Source organism: Gigantopelta aegis, chromosome 11 (assembly GCF_016097555.1).
Source record: "Gigantopelta aegis isolate Gae_Host chromosome 11, Gae_host_genome, whole genome shotgun sequence".
NCBI classification, from domain to species: domain Eukaryota; kingdom Metazoa; phylum Mollusca; class Gastropoda; order Neomphalida; family Peltospiridae; genus Gigantopelta; species Gigantopelta aegis.
This window is the reverse complement of record NC_054709.1, coordinates 1,576,402-1,597,875: the sequence shown is the minus strand read 5'-3', so window position 1 is coordinate 1,597,875 and position 21,474 is coordinate 1,576,402. Positions and strand designations below refer to the sequence as shown.

The 21,474-nt window shown below is 35.7% G+C and overlaps 1 protein-coding gene across 1 annotated transcript in view; it reads left to right on the top strand.

Annotated features, from left to right (window-relative positions):
• LOC121385571 (desert hedgehog protein B-like) overlaps positions 1 to 19,860 on the top strand; it is a 116,968-nt gene extending 97,108 nt beyond the window's left edge. Inside the window, exons 2-6 of the mRNA XM_041516304.1 lie at positions 8,273 to 8,343; positions 11,925 to 12,096; positions 17,122 to 17,293; positions 18,345 to 18,451; positions 19,572 to 19,860. Of these exons, the coding sequence (XP_041372238.1) occupies positions 8,273 to 8,343; positions 11,925 to 12,096; positions 17,122 to 17,293; positions 18,345 to 18,451; positions 19,572 to 19,798 (749 nt within the window). The 3' untranslated portion in view covers positions 19,799 to 19,860. The remainder of the gene's footprint in view (positions 1 to 8,272; positions 8,344 to 11,924; positions 12,097 to 17,121; positions 17,294 to 18,344; positions 18,452 to 19,571) is intronic.
• The last annotated feature ends 1,614 nt before the right edge of the window (positions 19,861 to 21,474 follow it).

Genomic DNA, 21,474 nt, shown 5'->3' with positions numbered 1-21,474 from the left:
AAATCATCAGTAGTGAAGCATGCTTACTATGGTTACATATCTTCAGGACTCTATCAATCATAACATACTGTGTAGTGATAATTTACTCATGCAAAACCAACCCAGCCGAAAACAGATTGTGTACACTGTACCAAGGAAATTCATTTGGAGATGAAAAAGACTTATAAAGCAACTTAATTAATAGTTTTAAAAAAGAAGAAGAAGAACAACAACAACAACAAACTAACAACCACAACACAAACTCTAGCTCAATAGAATTCAAAGTGTCGAATTGCAATACACAGGTTTTGTTGTTTTAATTACAGATACTTTGTCTTCGATTTATTTATTTATTCAATATTGTTGTCGTTGTGATATTTGCAATTCGGAGAGAGATATTGTGTGCCCAACACGTGTGTATGTTATATACAATAAATTATGTTTCAATCAATAAATGAACTTCGTACGGCGCACAGATATGCTTTCTGTCGTTAAATTTAAAAACACTGAATTTCTGTCACTTGTAAATATATTTGTCAGCGTGTTGCAAGTTGATATGCTATTAAAACTATTTGCTATTTAATTATTTCTTCACTTATAATTTTATAAATTCATTCTGAAACCTGATAATATTTGCAGCCCATTTTAAATTAGCGAAGTAACTATTTCCGATGTGTTAATTTGTAAATAAAATATTTACAAATCAATTGCGTTTTGTATTTTATCAAACTACAGACATAGTCCGTTTCAATATATATATATATATATATATATATATATATATATATATATATATATATATATATATATATACAGTGAAACCCCTCAATACCGGACATCCATGGGACCAAGTAAAATGTCCGCTTTTCAGAGGTGTCCGGTTTTCAGGGGTCTGCCTGGACGGAAATACCTTCCGTTCTCCATAAAATAGGGAAAGTGTTTTAAACCAAGAACAAGAAGAATATGTTGAAAAATGGTGCATTTATGAGCATTTAGAAAAATAAAAACATCCATGGGAGTAATATTGAATAAAAAAATACATTAAAAAGTCCACAAATTGTCAATCAATCGATAAATCAGCCTACGTTGAGAAACGTATCCATCGATGTCTGTTGTCTTTCACATCTGTGTTTAACAATGGTTGCCTGCGTTAAACTTTCTAATTCCTGTACATGCAATAGGAAACGTTCATCTTTCTGTATTGCAAAGTCCTTTAAAATCTGAAGCATGTTCAACACGTCAGGATAGCTGAGATCGTTTCCCGGAACAGGTACATCTTGTTCGGATTCGTTGTCGCTTCCGTCATTGGGTATTTCGTCCCCACGGAAGTTGGCCACTAGTTCTCTCTCCCACTCGTTTGTGCAGTCTTCAATCGGCACGTCATCGTCGAAGCTGGTCAAGATGTCAGTGTCCACGTCGGCAGTGACGAGCTCGCGTGCTAGTCGTAATAACGGAATGTCGTCGTCGTCATCGTCTTCAAGCACCGATTCGTCGGTCGGCGAAAAACCAGCGACGGAGAAACACTTGCTGATCGTACTCGGCTTCGTTTCGTTCCAAGCCCGTGAAATCCAGTGAATAGCGTCCAGCAGTGTCAGCTGTTTACACAGGTCAGATGCATTCCCCGACAACGTCAATCCTCGTCACAAGATAACGGAGCATGTGTCGGCGGTACCTGGCTTTAAAGGCGCGAATAATACCCTGGTCAAGAGGCTGAAAGTGTGAAGCTGTGTTCGCGGGTAGATATTTCAAAGTAACATTGCTAAGTTCAAGGTTTGGCACATGTGACGTCGCATTGTCTAACAGCATGATTATTTTCCGTTTCTGTTGTCTCATGATTTTATTAACACTTGTTATCCATGCCGTGAATAATGCGATGGTCATCCATAAAACACACTTGTAACTTAATAAAAACATCTAACCCAAACCCGAACTCCGCTAAAGTTAACCATAATTACAACACAATCAATGTGTTTACAGTAGTTAACTCCATACCAAAGCTTGTGATCAGTCCTTTTAATTGTTTATTGTCAAGTTGCTAATCTTGCCTGCTGAGCGGTACCTGTACTGTATGCAGCGGTGATTACACTGATAACAGCGATCTCGAGCATGCGCATATTGCACTAGCCATCGGTATTCACAGACAGGTGGGCGCCATATTGATTGGTATCGGTTTGATCGTCCGGTTTTGAGGGGTTGGATTTACACTAAGTTGACAAATTGGGACCGAATTGTTTGTCCGGTGTTCAGTTTAGAGGGGTTTCCGGTTTAGAGGGGTAAAATATAGTGTTAAAAGATGTGTAAATCACGGGACCGCGGAAAACGTCCGGTTTTGAGGGGATTCCGGTTTAGAGGGGCTCCGGTGTTGAGGGGTTTCACTATATATATATATATATATATATATATATATATATATATATATATATATATATATATATATATACATACATACATACAAAACTTCACATACGTGGGTTTCGGCTTCCCTATTTATTGCACGAGTTAAAGTTTACAACGTCTATAAAGTTATATATTTATTACATATCTTCTTCTTTTTTTAATGTCATAACTGTACTTTCTGAAATCTATAAATGAATCATCCTTTTTTATTTGTATTTTCTTAACGTTAAGAATCATACTCTGCGATGTGACGTAACCTTTAAATCAGACATGATGTCAGTAATAAAAAGGCAATAAATGCATTAAAAATAAAAAGATAATTCCCCATTTATAAGTTCCGGTCCAGATCGCACACATATGTGATACCAGATAACGTTATACCACGGTTTGAAAATGTCTTTATCCCTGTAGTAAGCTTGAATAGGTATGTAATAAAAAGCAAATATTCAGTTGTTTAATAACATGTTTCGGTATTTGTTTTGTTTCTCAAATTAACAATAATATGACGTCACGTCCTGACGTCATTCATTGAGGTAAATATATTAATTATATATTCTCATCTCTATTAATACCATTTTATCATTGCATTGAGGATCTGTAGTATGACGTTTGTTTTGTTTAACGACAACACTAGAGCACATTGAGTTATTAATCATCAGCTATTGGATGTGAAACATATGGTCATATTGACACAGTCATAGAAAAGAAACCCGCTACATGTTTTCATTATTAGCAAGGGATCTTCTATATGCAACATATTACAGACAAGATAGCACATACCACGGCCTTGGGTCTGTAGTAGATACAAATGTAATCGAATTTCTATCATGTATAAATATAGCTTGTCAACATGTTGGAAGTTGATATGCTATAACATATTCACTTTGACAACATGCATTCATTACAATATCATAATAATGTCATTAAAGTCATATTTCTACTGAAAAGAGGTATATTTGGATACGATATTAAAACTATTCATCTTCATGCATGTATTATAATATGATTGTAATATCATTAACATCAGTGTTGAATTTCATAGTATTATTAAAATATTAAAATGATCTAACAGTCGAGTTGCATTTTTTATACACTTGAAATCCATTGATTCTGAAACTGTAGAGATGCATTTCTATGTGCTTTTGGCAGTTCTATGATTGTTCTGCGGTAAGTGCATTTAGCTGAAAACATGAAAAACGACACATTCGTTGACAGTATTGTAAGTTAAAGATTAAAGCAATATGTCTGTAAACTACTCATAGTTGTAGTAGTAGTAGTTTATTTACTTTAAGCCGTGTTGCTCATAAGCATACAAGTATACACACTATTATAAGTCATATATAAATAATCATCAGCATAAACATAAACAAGTGGATGTGTATTTGGAGGATGGACAGTTATACATGTTGCGAGCTTAAATGTAAGCATATTTTAAATACTTTCCAAGGTTACAAAGTTGTTTTCTATTCTGAACAGACAGTAATTGTATTAATTTATAAACAGACGGTCTTAACCAGTAGTATGTTTACATACAATACGCGAATATGCAAATACAATGTTATTCAATGTTATCCCGATTACACATACGACATTTTCTCTATGATCGTTCAGTTCCACAATACCTTCTTTGTTCAATGAGTAACTGGTGCGATGAAACACGAAATTTTGTGATAAGAGATGAATAACAAATATGTAATGATATCCTCAGATAATATTGTAAACATTACTGTAAACATTATTGAAATATTACCATATTCGCATTTGTGTGTCTATTCAGACGCCTCTATTATATCATGATGCGGACAAGCTCTTTGTAGAGAAATCATCTGAGGTGAAGTATGGTTACCATAGTTACATATCTTCACGAGTCCATCAATCATAACATATTTGATAGTCATAATTTACCCATACAAACAGAAGGCTGGTATACCAAGCCCGCCGAAAACAGATTGTGTACACTGTAGCAAGGAAATGATATTGAAGATGAATATCACTACCTATCGTTACATACAACAATTTTACAACCACTCGGAAAAAGGCTAATAAATTCACCTTATTAATAGTTTTAAAAAGATGAAGAATAATAAAATGAGAACCCCAAAACAATAAAATTCAAAGTGTCGAATTGCGATACAAAGGTTTTGTTGTTTTAATTACAGATACTTTGTCTTCGATTTATTTATTAAGAAAGTCTGAAGAGAAAACAGATTACGTCTATTTTGTTTGTTTTATTTTATCGTTCACTTTCAGTTACATTTTAATTTGCTTTTCTATGTATTTATTTTGTTATTAATCTTTATATTCTAATAGTAGTCATCGTGTGCCCAGTACGTTTGTATGTTATATACAATAAATTATGTTTCAATCAATAAATGAACACCGTTCGGCGCATAGATATGCTTGCTGTTGGACAATTTAAAAGCACTGAATTTCTGTCACATGTAAATATAGCTTGTCAACGTTTTGGAATTGATATGCTATTAAAACTATTTGTTTCATTACTATTCCCATTTTCCTAAATATGATACCCACACACAGATGTATACGGTTAATATAACAACAAGATATTTAACTACATGAAAAACAAAGTAGTTCAAATATATGTAACTGATAATTAGACATACATGTATGAAAAATTCAAAAGGAGACTGAGGACATACTAAGTATCAAAAAGAAGACAAGAAATACCATCTAAGTTTTAAATAAATTGTGATAAATTGACAAAAATTCGTGAATTTATCATAATCACACGCGGAAAAAGCTGCTGCTTTTGTAACATAATAGCATTCAGTCAACTCGTTTTGGGTCCATTTCAAACTGGGTACATGTGCATTGAAATGACTTTTACATATTAATTATTTTGTAACAAGTACAATTGCATTAATGGGATCATTATTTCTGGTTATAAAGCCACAAATTACGTTTTCTTTATTAAATTTAATGTTGCTGCCCGTTTTTACATGAATCCAGTTCTGAATGTCAGTCCAAATTGAGTTGACTAAAGTGCATTCCGAAAATAAATTGATAATTGTTCTAAATTGTTCTAAATTACAAAAATTACACTTCAGACAAGAAATATATCCAATTGTATATAAATAGGTATTAACAGGAAGTATATTATGAATTATTTTAAACTGAAACCAGCGCAATTCACAACTATCAGTACAGCATAAAGCAATTATATTTATATTTTTCCAATAAGAATCTGAAAAAGTAGAGTTAAAAATGTTTTCCCATTTTAAGTTGTATGCCGATTTTAAGAACGACGAATCTACTAAAGTATTATAGTAATGTTTATTTCCTCTAACATTTAACTTTGTAATATTATATGGAAATATAGGAGACGGCAGCTTATTTTTCAGCTCAACTTTACCGCATTAATTACACCTTGATAACTTCAAAACTTAGTATTGATATAAAAAAACACCCCAGCTTAAATTCTTTATAACTATAAAAACTATTCACTTTGACAACGTGCATTCATTACGATATCATAATAATATCATTAATGTCATATACCTACCAAAGAGGTATAATTCAATACGATATTAAAACTATTCACCTTCATACATGTATTATAATATGATTGTAATGTCATTAATGTCAGTGTTGAATTTCGTAGTACTCGCTTATATATTAAAGCGATCTAACAGTCGAGTCACACCGTTTTAAAGACTTGAAATCCGTCGATTGAGATGCATTTTTGCGTGCTGTTAGTAGTTCTGGGATTGTTCAGCGGTAAGTACATTTAGCTGGCAACACTGAAAACGACACATTCGTTAATAGTATTGAAAATTAGAGATTAGAGCAATATTTCTAGTATATATAAATATTAACTAGTGACGGTTACTACCTTAAAATATTATCATATGCGCATCTGGGTGTCTATTGACACGCCTCCATTATATCATGGTGCGGACAAGCTCTCCACAGAGAAATCATCTGTAGTGAAGCATGGTTACATATCTTCACGACTCTATCAATCATTACATATTTTGTAGTCATAATTTACCCATACAAACGGGACGCTGGAATACCAACCCAGCCAAAAACAGACTGTCTACACTGTACCAAGGAAATAATAATGGAGATGAATATCACTACTTATTTATATGTAACCAACCAACCCCCCCCCCCCCCCCCCCCCCCCCACCCCGAACCAAACCAAAACAAACAACCCCAGAGCTACGTTAAGGTTAGTGAAATTCAAATCAACAATCAACAGTGGTTTTACTTTGGCAAATTACTGTCGTTAATTAAAGGGACATTCCTGAGTTTGCTGCATTGTAAGATGTTTCCGACCAATAAAATACTTCTACGATTAAACTTACATATTAAATATAGTTTCTTGTTTAGAATATCAGTGTCTGTATATTTAATTTGTTTCTGTTAGTCTTAATATTTGTAAGAAGACCAAACTGGATTTTGTAGGAAATAAAATGAAATTTAACCTAGTACAAATATTAGAACGATCAGAAACACGTTTAATATACAGCCACTAATATATTATGCAGAAAAATAAAAGTGTAGCAAACTCAGGAATGTCCCTTTAAAAATAGCAATAGACAATGAATTGATCAAACTGAAAAAGCCTTAACGGAAAATGAAAACATACGTAATGTCATCTCCGCATAGTTTACTACAACTTGTGAAAACAAGTCCGGTTTTAACTTTATTATAAACTCAACCTTCAGTACACTAACATATCAAGTGGGCTAATAGTACACACCAGTTGGTGAGAACATAGTTCGTTATTTTTGATAACGCATACTGTTAACGAATATATGTGTGATAACAATTTCATAACGTACGACTGGTTGTTCCTAGGTAGTGACAAGATCACCAATGCCATGCCAGCCAATGAACAAATCGATTACATTGTGACGCATAGTTAACCTGGCAATAATGTTTCTGTGACGCGTACGATGGATACAAAAGCAAATGCCATCAATAGTTTTTAGTCAGTAAAGACGTTTAAATTTGCTTAAAACTGTTTATTTAAAGATATGTTTAAAATATTATAATACTACATTAGTGTCCATTAGATACCATTTATCTTACAAGTCATTATTTAAAAACGTTTCCAACTCTCTTTCGCTTTTTAAAACAACTTGTCGTAAGCTAAATGTATCTAACGGCCACTCATGTGGTATCCTCTATACATAGTATGTGTAAGTAACAAAATGATGTTGATATATACGAATGAATGTGTTTAAATCGATTTCATGTTGTGTTTCCTTTGAATAAGTGAGTGTATCAATGTTTTTCAATATAATAGAAATTTCCCGCCACATGGTTAATGTTACTACTGCCTGTACCTTTTTGTATTAATTTACATATCTGATTAAAGTTAACAAATTAATAATCGACTGAAGTAATTAACTTACATGGGCCTTCCATGCTAACATTTACTCATGTCATAGTATACATATTATATAATTTTTATTTTTTTTATCTTTGTATATTAATTATTGTACTTATAACGACATTTGTAATAATTAATATAATTACTGCTTGAAAATGTCAGACTACTGTGTTAAATTATAAGCATTAATTTATATGTTGGATTACATGTGGGTTTCATAATTGTTTTTGTTTTTGTGTTTTTGTTTTGTTTTTTGCTATTTGTTGTGTTGTAACGTTTTTTGTAATAATCCTGTTAGTATATCTCTGTGGTTGTGACATGGTAGACTACTGGTTGGAGTTTGTTGGTGTTTAGTTTGTACTACTCGATGCACGTACACTGTATTATCATAACTTGTCCATTTCCTATTAGGACCAAAATTTGTGGTTGTTGGGTTGTTTGCAAACACGGTTTCTGTGAATTGCTAAATAAAAATTTTGTAGAAGGTGTTCGCGAGATGAACACCGCTGAATTTAACTGCTATTTCTGTAGTTTTAGTGCAGTGCCATGTAACGAGATCTGACAAGAGCGATAGAACTTATATGCTGGGAAGAGACCGCAAGGTATGTACAAGTTGAAACAGCGTACCAGTTTATTCACCTTTGTGATTGTACAGGGACGGGGTGTAGCTCAGTAGTGGAGCTTAACCTTTTGTTGAAACTGTATACATATTTTTGGTTATAACAAATCTAACAGTATTTTATTTATGAGACAAAATGCGTTCTGGAGCACGTTTATCTGAGGAAATGGACACAAGAAATGCGTGCGCACCCCTACTCCCACAGACACACTTGGAAGGGACCACAAAGGTCAAGGCCTATAGTCAGTTTATTATCTTTATTATTTTTGTTTATTTTATACATGTTTTATTACCCCCAGAAACAAATATGGTAGTGCCAGGGTTGGGAGCCCAGATACCACTGTGGTATAGTCGTGTTATAGGCTAATATAAACATAATATTAATACTTATGGTATATTACTACAGTATCTATAAACATGGATAAATAAAACAGAATTCTGTAAGATATGGGGTTAACAGTGAATCTAGAAGTAAAGAAAGAAAAAGGTAGTAGTAACCCTGGCACTTGAGCGTCATCTATGCAAATGAGGTCACGTGACCTACCCTCTGATTGGCGGCCCTCTAAGCGTGGGGGCGTGACCTAGTGACGTTATTGTTTTATTTAAACAGTTGATAGCCAGGATGAGGGTAGTCGTCTCACCAGCTCTAGGGTGATCTCTTAATTGTTCCTTTTGTAATAAATGAGGACATACAAAGTTTCTTCGAAATATAATCGGTTTTCTATTCAAAGAGTTCGCATTACGTTTGGCATTACGTGTTTAGGATTACAGATTGACCCTGGGTCAGTTCTCAATCCCAATAGGGACGACAGGGGGAGGGTTGTTGACCTAGTGCTACAGTACGTGGGTGTCAGGATCTAGGCTCCTGACTACAGAGTTCCTCTTGGGAAGGGTCTGCTGTTCATTCAGGAATTTATCCTTCAAGTCGTTTTCTTTTTTGATAACGTTTTTCCCTTTTTAACTATTGAAAATTATTTTACTCGGGACATAAACATGATAGGAAAAGGAAGCTCGCTTAATATGGTGTAATTATAATTACCGGATATTCTTCATGATCTAGCGGATTGTTACAATCAAAGACCGCACAGGTCATTAAATCAGAGATCACTTTGTGACATAAATAAACAAAGTGAAAAAAGAAAGCTACTGTGTGGGGAAAAACAGTACAATGATCCTTTGAAACATATTTCCAGAAAGACTCGTCAAACCAGCACCCAATAACATCATGTGGTGTTACACCGATAGGCAGCCCCTTTACGCCACAGTTCATGCCCCAAGTTCACTTTGTGAAAGGTATACCCTAGAACCTGCATGATAACAAGTTACTTGATGCGTGCAGGAATAATGTTTTAATGCTGGTAAACTCCAGTGAAATGATCGTGGTCGCAAACTCGGTCTGATCCTAGATTGCCTTGGCAAATATAACAGGTACTAGCTTTTTTAAATGTCCTCTCATTATCCAACATAACAAAACAGGTTTTTGTTCGTCTTCTGTAAAACATAATATGTACGGAGGTGTTGTTAAGTATTTCTCTCATTTCCAAATAGCTGTGATTTAAAATGTGCTGAGGTGTTGTTAAGTATTTCTCTCATTTCCAAATAGCTGTGATTTAAAATGTACGGAGGTGTTGTTAAGTATTTCTTTCATTTCCAAATAGCTGTGATTTAAAATGTGCTGGATGCAATTTTAAAAGTATGTACTGTCATTTCAGCAAATAGCTGTGATTTAAAATGTACGGAGGTGTTGTTAAGTATTTCTCTCATTTCCAAATAGCTGTGATTTAAAATGTGCTGAGGTGTTGTTAAGTATTTCTCTCATTTCCAAATAGCTGTGATTTAAAATGTACGGAGGTGTTGTTAAGTATTTCTCTCATTTCCAAATAGCTGTGATTTAAAATGTGCTGAGGTGTTGTTAAGCATTTCTCTCATTTCCAAATAGCTGTGATTTAAAATGTACGGAGGTGTTGTTAAGCATTTCTATCATTTCCAAATAGCTGTGATTTAAAATGTGCTGAGGTCATGTTAAGCATTTCTATCATTTCCACATAGCTGCTGTTTAATATGTACGGATGTGTTTTAAGTATATCTCTTCTTTCCACATAACTGCTGTTTAATATGTACGGATGTGTTGTTAAGCATATCTCTTCTTTCCACATAGCTACGGATGTGTTATTACGTATATCTCTTCTTTCCACATAACTGCTGTTTAATATGTACGGATGTGTTGTTAAGTATATCTCTTCTTTCCACATAGCTGCTGTTTAATATATACGGAAAAAAGAAAGAAATGTTTTATTTAACGACGCACTCAACACATTGTATTTACGGTTATATGGCGTCAGACATATGGTTAAGGACCACACAGATTTTGAAAGGAAACCCGCTGTCGCCACTATATGGGCTACTCTTCCGATTAGCAGCAAGGGATCTTTTATTTGCGCTTCTCACAGGCAGGATAGCACAAACCATGGCCTTTGTTGAACCAGTTATGGATCACTGGTCGGTGCAAGTGGTTTACACCTACCCATTGAGCCTTGCGGAGCACTCACTCAGGGTTTGGAGTCGGTATCTGGATTAAAAATCCCATGCCTCGACTGGGATCCGAACCCAGTACCTACCAGCCTGTAGACCGATGGCCTGCCACGACGCCACCGAGGCCGGTTAATATATACGGATGTGTTGTTAAGTATATCTCTTCTTTCCACATAGCTGCTGTTTAATATGTACGGATGTGTTTTAAGTATATCTCTTCTTTCCACATAACTGCTGTTTAATATATACGGATGTGTTGTTAAGTATATCTCTTCTTTCCACATAACTGCTGTTTAATATGTACGGATGTGTTTTAAGTATATCTCTTCTTTCCACATAGCTGCTGTTTAATATGTACGGATGTGTTGTTAAGTATATCTCTTCTTTCCACATAGCTGCTGTTTAATATGTACGGATGTGTTGTTAAGTATATCTCTTCTTTCCACATAACTGCTGTTTAAAATGTACGGAGGTGTTGTTAAGTATATCACTCCTTTCCACATAGCTACAATTTAAAGTGTGACGAGGTATCAATAAACCAACATTCCTTTCCTTTCTAAATAGCTGTAGTTTAAACTGTGCAGAGTTGTCGATAAACCAACATTCCTTTCCTTTCTAAATAGCTGTAGTTTAAACTGTGCAGAGTTGTCGATAAACCAACATTCCTTTCCTTTCTAAATAGCTGTAGTTTAAACTGTGCTGATTTGTCGATAAACCAACATTCCTTTCCTTTCTAAATAGCTGTAGTTTAAACTGTGCTGAGTTGTCGATAAACCAACATTCCTTTCCTTTCTAAATAGCTGTAGTTTAAACTGTGCTGAGTTGTAAGAAATATTGCTTTCACTTCTCTTCATTTCTTTTCTTTTCCTATGCACAGTGACCACGTCTGTGTTACTGTCGATCCGAGTTACTTAAGTGTAGTCTAAAATGTGTTGAGATGTCGAAAATCCAACAGCCCTTTCATTTTCAAATAGCTGTAGTCTAGAATGTGTTGAGGTGTTAAAGTGTTTTCATTTCTCGTCCTCGGCACAGCGCGCACCACTATGTCAATGTGGATCCAAGGTATTAGTCTGCTACTACGGCTGCAAGGGTGGGGGCTGCTGTAGAGACGCTGACTGTTTTCCCGGTGATGCTCATCTTCTACTGGACAACGGCAACCTCATGGAAATGAGGGATCTTAGATCAGGACATCGAATTCTAACAGGTACCTATTTCATACAAATCTGGCTACAGGTAAACTTGTTATTTATTCTTACTATGGGTAAATATGTCAGCTGTTTGATGCAGATATTAATACAGGTAAATCTGTCAGCTGTTTGATAGAGATCTTACTACAGGTAAATCTGCCAACTGTTTGATACAGATCGTAGTACAGGTAAATCTACCAACAGTTATTAACTGTTCCCATACAGGTAAATCTGCCAACTGTTTGATACAGATCGTAGTACAGGTAAATCTACCAACAGTTATTAACTGTTCCCATACCACTGTTTCGGTGTCAGAGTTGAGGGTTCCTTAATTAACTGAATTACAGTATACGCAAAGGTTCTTTGTACAAGATGAATAAAAATTCAGTTGTGGACATTCGATTCGAAATATGGAGAATTATTATCGAATGAAACAAGGTTAAAAGAGGTTCAATCTCAAAATAAGTGCACAATATATGGTAATGCTCCTACTCAAGGCAACTCAGAAATTAATTAAGAACGAGAAGCCAGTTACGGGAACATGCACGTGAAAGGGGTGTCCATCCTAATAAAACACTTGCATTGTGCGTATGTGGCGTGAACACTGCTCGTGTAGATCACCGGTCATCCAATTCCAAACCGATTGCCTAGAAGTCATCTCCACTCACGTCGACCCTAACGTAATGCCACCTTCAACCGCAAAACACTTTGCTGCCAGACGCCCATAGTGTACACGTCATATGCATTGGGCTAACAGGCGTTGAGCTACGGTGATCTTTTCTCACGAGTCCAAATATACACTAGACTTGGTCGCCATGATCGACGTGACTATTTTCGGAGACGTTCTGGTCAACAAACGTCCTCATGACCGATTTGGGGGTGGGTCAGTTATGGTGTGGGCTGGCATCACCGTGACTGCCAGAACCCAACTGCATATTGCTCACGGGATACTCGCGAGCCAATACATAAACAAAACTGCATATATGTGGTTTTCTGATTTCTGTATTCCACGAGTGTATTTCCTGCAGGAAACCCCGATGCCACTTATATGTAGTTTTGTATTTATTACATACCCTAAATTGGATTTTTTTTCCAAATAATAATTTAGAAATTGTAACACTGCTAGCTAATGATGGGGATTTCTAAATTTACACAACTAGGTCAGCTGTGTTACTACGCGGACCGAAGAACCACCAATTATTACACATAGGAATATAGTTCTATTTAAACAATAAACAGAAATAAGAAAGAACGAGTGAAAAGTTACCTATAATTTTAATGATATTGTTTGAAATGCCTTTTAAAGACAATGTAATGGCTAAAATTCACGAACAATATAATATTTAATTTGCTCGTAATACGTCAGAAAACCTTCAGCGTGCCAGTTTTATCAACGAAGAAAAATGTCAAGAATTGTTCACTCAGTGTCTGAGTCGTCATCAGTGTGTTTTCTTTTATTGATGTTCATGGAATTATTCGTAATGAAAAGTTTAAGTTTATATTAAATGTGCCTCCATAAATCATCGCTCCACTGAATAATCCGGTCGACAGTTCATTCAAGTTTTCTACGTGAGGAGACGGCATTGTTGCTAAAGTCGACGACAGTCACTTTTTGCACCCTTGTTTTGGCTTCATACACAATAAATATAGCATATCTTACCGTAATTTCACTAGAAATCCATATTTCGTAAAAGTTGCAATTTTTTAATCACAAGATTTTGTTCAAAGACATCCAGGTGCATTAGTAATATTAAGAAAAAAAAAATTCAACAGCAATTTTACATTGGAATTTTTCCAAAAAGGAAAGGTCATGTACCCAGTTTATGGTTATTGTAAGGAGATGCAAAGTGACGTCATTGGAATACTGACGTCATTTAAATTCAAAATTAGCTGTATTATTACAATGCTGCGCCACATTAAAATAAAAACTAGTCTACTAACCTTGACCCCTGTCAAATTCCTATAACAAGAAGACAACACGGTTTACAGGTCGGTACTTTTTTATATTTTTCATAATTCTGGACAAAATATTAATTTGAAGTTTTGAAAGATGAAAGAAATAAAATGTACCTTTTGTCAAATATATTATATCACAAAATTACAGTTGGAGATGTTTTATTTATTGAAAAAGAATAAGAATTGTGTACGATGTAACGAAGCCAAAACAAAGGTCCAAAAAGTGACTGTCGTCGACCTTAACTATCGTGGATTAAAAGCTCGTTGGTTAATAGTGTTCCCGTCTCAAGTTTTGGTATCGCGCTCATTAAATTGTAAATATTTGTCACCGTTTTCGTCTGTTTTCAGTTCAAATTTTCCACAAAATAACATTTTAAACAAACCAAGCACAAACTTTGTTTACATATCGCGAAGGGCATTCCCGGTAACTATGTGCTATAAATAGTAGCGTTGAATACGGTATAGTTCCGGCAGTTGAGTTGAATACGGAAAGTTGTATTCAATTCTTGTATTCAGAGCTGTATTTATATAGTAAGATTTAATGGGTATGTAATAATAATCAATTATTGACCGTCAATGAGGTCAATATGAGGTTTTATCTTGACGTCAAAAGCATAGCCTACATTACAAAATCGCTCATTTCACTTGCAGGTCATCGTACAATGTGGCGGGAATAGCAGAATTAATGGCTTTCCCCATTACTTGTTATGGTTTGCAGGATAAAGATAATAACTAGTTAATGACGTCGGATATCTGCTTCATCCTGTTCAGGTCGAATGAGAAATTACGCTTGGCAGAGCCTCGCGGAATTTCCCATTCGTACCCTTCACAAAAAAAGAGCAGATATCCGACGTCATTCACTAGTTAAATATTATTTATGGACCGAAGAAACTGACTTTTGTTCCACCATAAAACATGATATTGCCTGAAATGTGGTCAATAATTGTTTTATTACATAATGACATCCATAAGACTCGTGCATCCCTGGTTTGTTTATCAGAATCGAAATACGTCAATGTTTATAATTTCCAGCAGTGCACTAAAACTGATGAGGTTTAGTAACGTCATGTAATCCTATGACGTTGTATGACAAGCAGAGGAATGCGGAAATAAACAGTTGAAACATTACGAAGAAAACAATCAAATTCGAGACATTATATCCAGCAAGAATGTCAAAATCATATTAATAGCAAAATAAAAGACAAAATGTGATCAATCTGAACATATATTTATACTGAACAGTTACTCATTACCTCCAAATACATTTTTTTAAATTTGAAATTTTTTTCTGAGAGTGCCGATTCCAACTGCATTTTGATGTATACTGTGCATTTCAAAATCTGCGAGATATTACTTACGCAATGTGACGGTTACTTACTGTTTTTGTCGTATTTGTGGAATAAAATTCAGTATGAATAAAGATGTTATCTTTGTGTTGAAGGACAGCAAAGCGTTTTGTCACAAGTTTGTGGTTGTTTACAATAGATTTATTAGTTGACGTTGCATTACGTAACCTACTCATTAATTGGATAACATTTTGTCTCATCTTTATTTTTTATTGGTTAAATCTCCCAGGGCAATATAACTTTTTATCAGACCGATAGGACCGTGTCAGGGCAATATCACTATTTACGGAAGGTCATGTGACTGGTTTTTGACCAGTGAGAATACAGATATATTTTCATTATGTAATAATACAATTTATATGGTGTGACGGAACATGCTCTTAATTTCTTTTCGCCTGTGGCGATATTAATTGTTTTAGAGGGCCGTGTGCAGTCCCAATATGCACTTAGACTAGGTGGGCACCTTGTTACTTAATACCACCGCGCGACGGTGGTCGAGCTGTTCCCAATATGCACATGTGGAGAGTGGTTACGTAATACCTCCGCGCGACCGGGATATCTCTAGCGAACTGGCGACGACCAGTCTAGGCTTGTAAGAAAACATACCGCCTTGGTCGCTGTGGAAATATACACATCATAAGATTTGGTTCCGCGTACTGTCTCCGGACCAGTCTGGGATTTTATAATAAATAGCTAGGATTTTACATATATCGAGGAGAAACATATTGGAAGGCTACCAGGGAACGTTAGTCCGTTTGGACTTGGTCAATATTATTTCTGCTCTGTTGTATAACCTTGATGTGATTGATGTGACTTTAAATATTTTAATACTGTATTATACCCATATTATTTAGACAGTGTTTCCGGTAAACTGACGAAGTAAATTGTAGGCTTCACTGTGCTAAAATTATTAAAGCTTAGCCAGTCATCCTAGAGGACCTAGGTAAACTGTATGTTATTGTCTTTATTGTGATAGGTACCAGTATTAAGTCTGTATTACAAGGTTACTGAATGAGTAGTTAAGGGTTAATTAAAAATTAACCAGTTAGGAATAGAGTTGTAATTCCTTTATTAATTAAGTTCCCCTGGAAGCGTTTCTCAATTATCACACGTGTGGGTGTTGTGTCACGGTGAAGTGATTAGAATATTGTGTAAACTAGACACCTAGTGATTAACTAATTAAGTGATTAACTGGGTTGTTATTATTATTGTTGTTGTTAATTAATTAACTGCGGCAAATATATTTGTCATCTTAAGGCTAATACAGATTCCAAAGTGTATTGTGTTTTGTTGTGTTTTCTAGTGAACTAAACGTGCTATATTACATATACTTTATATAAGATCTGATCTCTGATATAACTAGAACCGAGCCACGCGGGTATTGGACTGCCCGTTACAGAGAGATCTAATAGATATACAGTTAGGAGAGATATTTGGATAATCGTGTTTTATTCAGTTACGGGTATTATAGGATCCCCGTGACATATGGTATCGGCCATATTGAAAATAATAGCATTTTCAAAATGTGAAGTTTCTAGTTTTACTCAGTATATATTTATAAAGACTTTCAATACATTATACAATTGAAGCGATAACTGGTCAACATGGACAGCTAAGAACTAAGATGTGACAAGAATCTTATGTGATAGCCGTGACTTCGTGCCTTTTACTATAATGAATGCAGTCTGCCATAAAAACCAAATCTTTTCTACACCTGTCTTTACATTTATGTTCGTATAGTGGAAGGTGGTGAGCGTGTGCTTTCTGAAGTAAAAACTTTCTTACACCGAGAACCCTACAAGAACACGACTTATCTGACGTTGACCACGGAGCAGGGAAACCAGCTGACGATCACAGGAAACCACCTTCTCTTCGCTTCAACAAACAACCAATCAACTGGCATGGAAGCTAGGTAAGCGACGTCATCTTTGGACGTCTTTGTCTGTTGCATTCACAAGAATTGTTTGGTTACGTTGGGTGGAATCGGTACATTTTGTGATCCACACGATTATGAACAGAAGACTATGAAGTCCCCGTAAGAGACGTTTATGTTAAAACGTGTGTGATTTCTACCATACTCGCTTTCAGTTGTGATGTATCGTTGAACAGGCACTCTCTGTAATGTAAATGGTAGCTAACAAAAACCAATTTACTATTACTACTACCACAACTATTTATGCAATGCTATTTTGTTCGTTGTTGAAGGTCTGCAAATTCAATTACTATTACTACTACAAAGATTATTATTACATCTATTACTATTACTACTGCCAAGATTATTATTACATCTACTACTATTACTACTACCACTACTATTACTACTACTACTACTACGATTACTACTACTACTACTACTACTAATATTACTACTACTACTACTACTACTACTACTATTATTACTACCATTACTACTACTATTACTACTACAACTACTACTATCACTACTATTACTACTACTGTTACAACTACCATTATTACTAATGCTACTATTACTACTAATATTACTACTAATATTACTACTACCACTACTATTACTACTACTACTACTACTACTACTACTACTACTACTACTACTACTACTACTACTACCACTACCATTACTACTACTATCACTAGTTACTATATTACTACTACGATTATTATTACATCTACTACTATTACTACTACTACCACTACTACTACTACTACTACTACTACTACTAGTAGTAGTCGTAGTAGTAGTAGTAGTATTACTACTACTACTAGTAGTATTATTACTACTACGACTAGTACCATTATTACTACTACTACTACTACTACTACTAGTACTAGTACTAGTAGTAGTAGTAGTAGTAGTAGCAGTAGTAGTAGTAGTAGTAGTAGTAGTAGTAGTAGTAGTAGTAGTAGTAGTAGTAGTAGTAGTAGTAGTAGTAGAATAATTGCCGTTAATGCCGCTGCTGTTGCTATTTTGTTTGATCTTGTAGATCTGCGAGTTCTGTGAAAATAGGAAATTACATTTTTACCACAAAATCGTGTCCACGTGGTCACTGCCCAGAACGAGTTGTCCAAATCTCTTTCGCAACAAAACAAGGTAATATTGTGTACATGTATATGATTTTATAGCACCGTATAATGGCCATCTGCGACTTAAATGATGTTACAATATCTCGATTAGCTGAGATTAGTTCACAATGAATCACTTGACCCCTAAAATCCAGTCATAGCGATCAACATTTTGCCAAAGCTGACAAACTATCAGATATATTTCCAGTTCTATGTTTTGACAGCCATCTTGGACGCCATCTTGAATTTTTTAATTCCTCAAGGGTGGCACGTTTGCACTCTGTGGACCCTTAACATTTTTCAGATATGCAGAAAATACAAAGACCAATTGAGGGCTTGGCAAACAAATAATTGTGCAGTGCCTGACCTTTTCTTCATTTCTTGGATACCAGTTTACTTTGACATTTGACCTTGACTTGACTTTGACGTCTAAACTGGGAACATGTACATGTTAAGTATACGTCTAATGTAGTGCTTTGATATAACCTTCCTGGATATTGTCCAAATGTGACCTTTGATCTTGACTTGACCTGACTTTGACCTCTGCACAACTGTGCCAAATGTAGTTCTTTGGGCCAACAAGTGCCGATCACTCCCCTACGCCACACCACTATAGTGCAAAATTGACATTCACTGAAGCAGGTTCCTATTCTATGTTTTTCTTTTTTAAGGATTTACGGTATATGGTGTTTAAAGTTATGCCAGTTTATGGTGTTGTTGTTAAAAATAGTATACTTAAGGACAATAGATACTGGGATTGCATCACGATACCGGCTCCAATCCAGAGTAAACTTTAAGACTGAATCTGGGAGGTGTAAGACCACCACGCTAACTTCTCTCTAATATTCTTACAGCTACTACTACAGCTAGAACTACTACTATCGTCATCATCAATACCATCATCACTATCAGCATTTTTGATAATGGTATTATTGTCGTCATTATAAATTCTATTTTTTAAAGGGTCGGGGGAGTTTATAGCTTAGTGGTAAAGTTATCGGCTGAGGTGTTATGGTTAGTGGTAGTGTTATCTGCTGAGGTGTTATGGTTAGTGGTCTGGGCTATTGTCGGTTTTATTGTTAATTACTAAGTGCTACGGGTTGGTTCCAAATGTATGATACATTCATTGGTTTCTTCTTTCAACACAGGTCTGTACGTTCCAGTGACGGACGCAGGGACTCTAGTGGTGGACGGAATGTTTGTGTCGTGTTATTCTTTTATACAACACGACCTAGCTCACCTCTCCACAGTCCTCTACCGTTCGTTTCCATGGATACTGGAACCATGGCAGCAAGATGGTTTTAGTCCAATTCTGTCAAGTCTGCAATCTTTGGGATCAGTAATTCTACCCACAAGTGTCCTTAGGCTAGGCTAAATGTTTTGTTCAACACACAGCCGGATCCAGGGACAAACATAATTAAAAAGTGTTTTTACAAATCCAGAATTAATTATCTTTTTAAACATTAAACACACACACACACACACACGCACACACACACACACACACACACACACACACAAAACTCATACATACACGCGCGCGTTCGTGCACACACACACACACACACGAACCCAAGTTATATATTATAGAAATTATAACGTTATGTATCTATCAAATATTTATATTTGAGTCTTCAAAGATTGTAATCAACATTGGGGTAAGAACTCTCCAAGTAACCTTGCACAGTATATCAAACACGCTACTATTTAGTTTCTTAAAAATATGTGAAAATGTTTTATAGAAACATTGTATTATATTCTACGAAATGCCTTGTTCATCATACTGACAAAACAACTTAATGCTGAGGATAACAGAGGAGAAAGGATTACAGTGGAAGAAAATGGAGAAATGCTGACATTAAACGAGCAGCTAATCGCCTAGCTGACACTAATGAAGAGTAGAATAATATACCTGTCAGAGTTGCGCAGCAGCGAGAAGAACAAAGGGAGACAGCAAGAAATGCTTCACCAACAGAACTTATTTGACGTCTCATCACAATGTATCACCTACATGTACCACTAAAGAAAGTTAAGAACAACAAATCACCAGGTCCAGACATGATCACCAATGAGATGCTTACTTGTCTTTGCAGCGCAACAATCAACAAACTGTTGGACGTTTTTGATCACATCTGAGAAAAATGGTGTCTTTCCACAAATCTGGAGAGAGGCCACAATGATTCCTGTCTACAGGGAATGAAAAGACAAAAAGAATGCCACCAGCTGCCGTCTAGTCAGCATCACCAGCTGTGTTGTTAAGATATTGGAGAGAATAATGGACCAACGCCTCAAATGGCATCTTGAAACTGACAATATCTTGCCTTGCGAGCAAGAAGGCTTAAGACAGTTTCACAGTACAGAAGATGCATTTCAGGAGAATAAACACGTTTGCTACCTGGATAGATATATGAAAGGCATTCGACAAAGTCTGGACTGATGGCCTCATTGTCAAGTTACAGACATGTGGAATGACTGGAAACATGCCTTGATGGATCAAATCATAACTTCACAACCGTAGAGCAAGGGTTACAGTTAACAGAAAAGAGAGCAGGGAGGAGTCATTGCACCCATCCTCTTCCTGATCTTCATTAACGATCTGATACAAGAACTCCCTAAAGGAATACTAGCTGCTCTCTATGCTGATGACTTGTTGATGTGGTGCAAGGTAGAATATACTACTACTGCCACCTACACAATGCAGATAGCGGCAGACAAGCTGACAGAATGCTCACAGAAATGGTGTGTGACTATCAACAAAGACAAGTATTCAACTACACTATTTACTCTACCACCAAAGCAAAAATCGGGGATTTTAAAAACTGGCAATACTCCACTTAAAAGTGAAGAAGAAGCAACATACTTTGGTGCAACCTTTGACAAGTAACGAACTTTGAAACCAGACATCCAAAAAGCAAAAACAAAATCTAGACACACTCTAGCCATTATGCGGAAATTAGCATGGACCAACTGGGGAGCAAATGAGAGGATCCTCAAAGAGTATATGAGGGAACCATAAGACCTCATCTCGAGTACGGTTCCACAGCTGGTCAA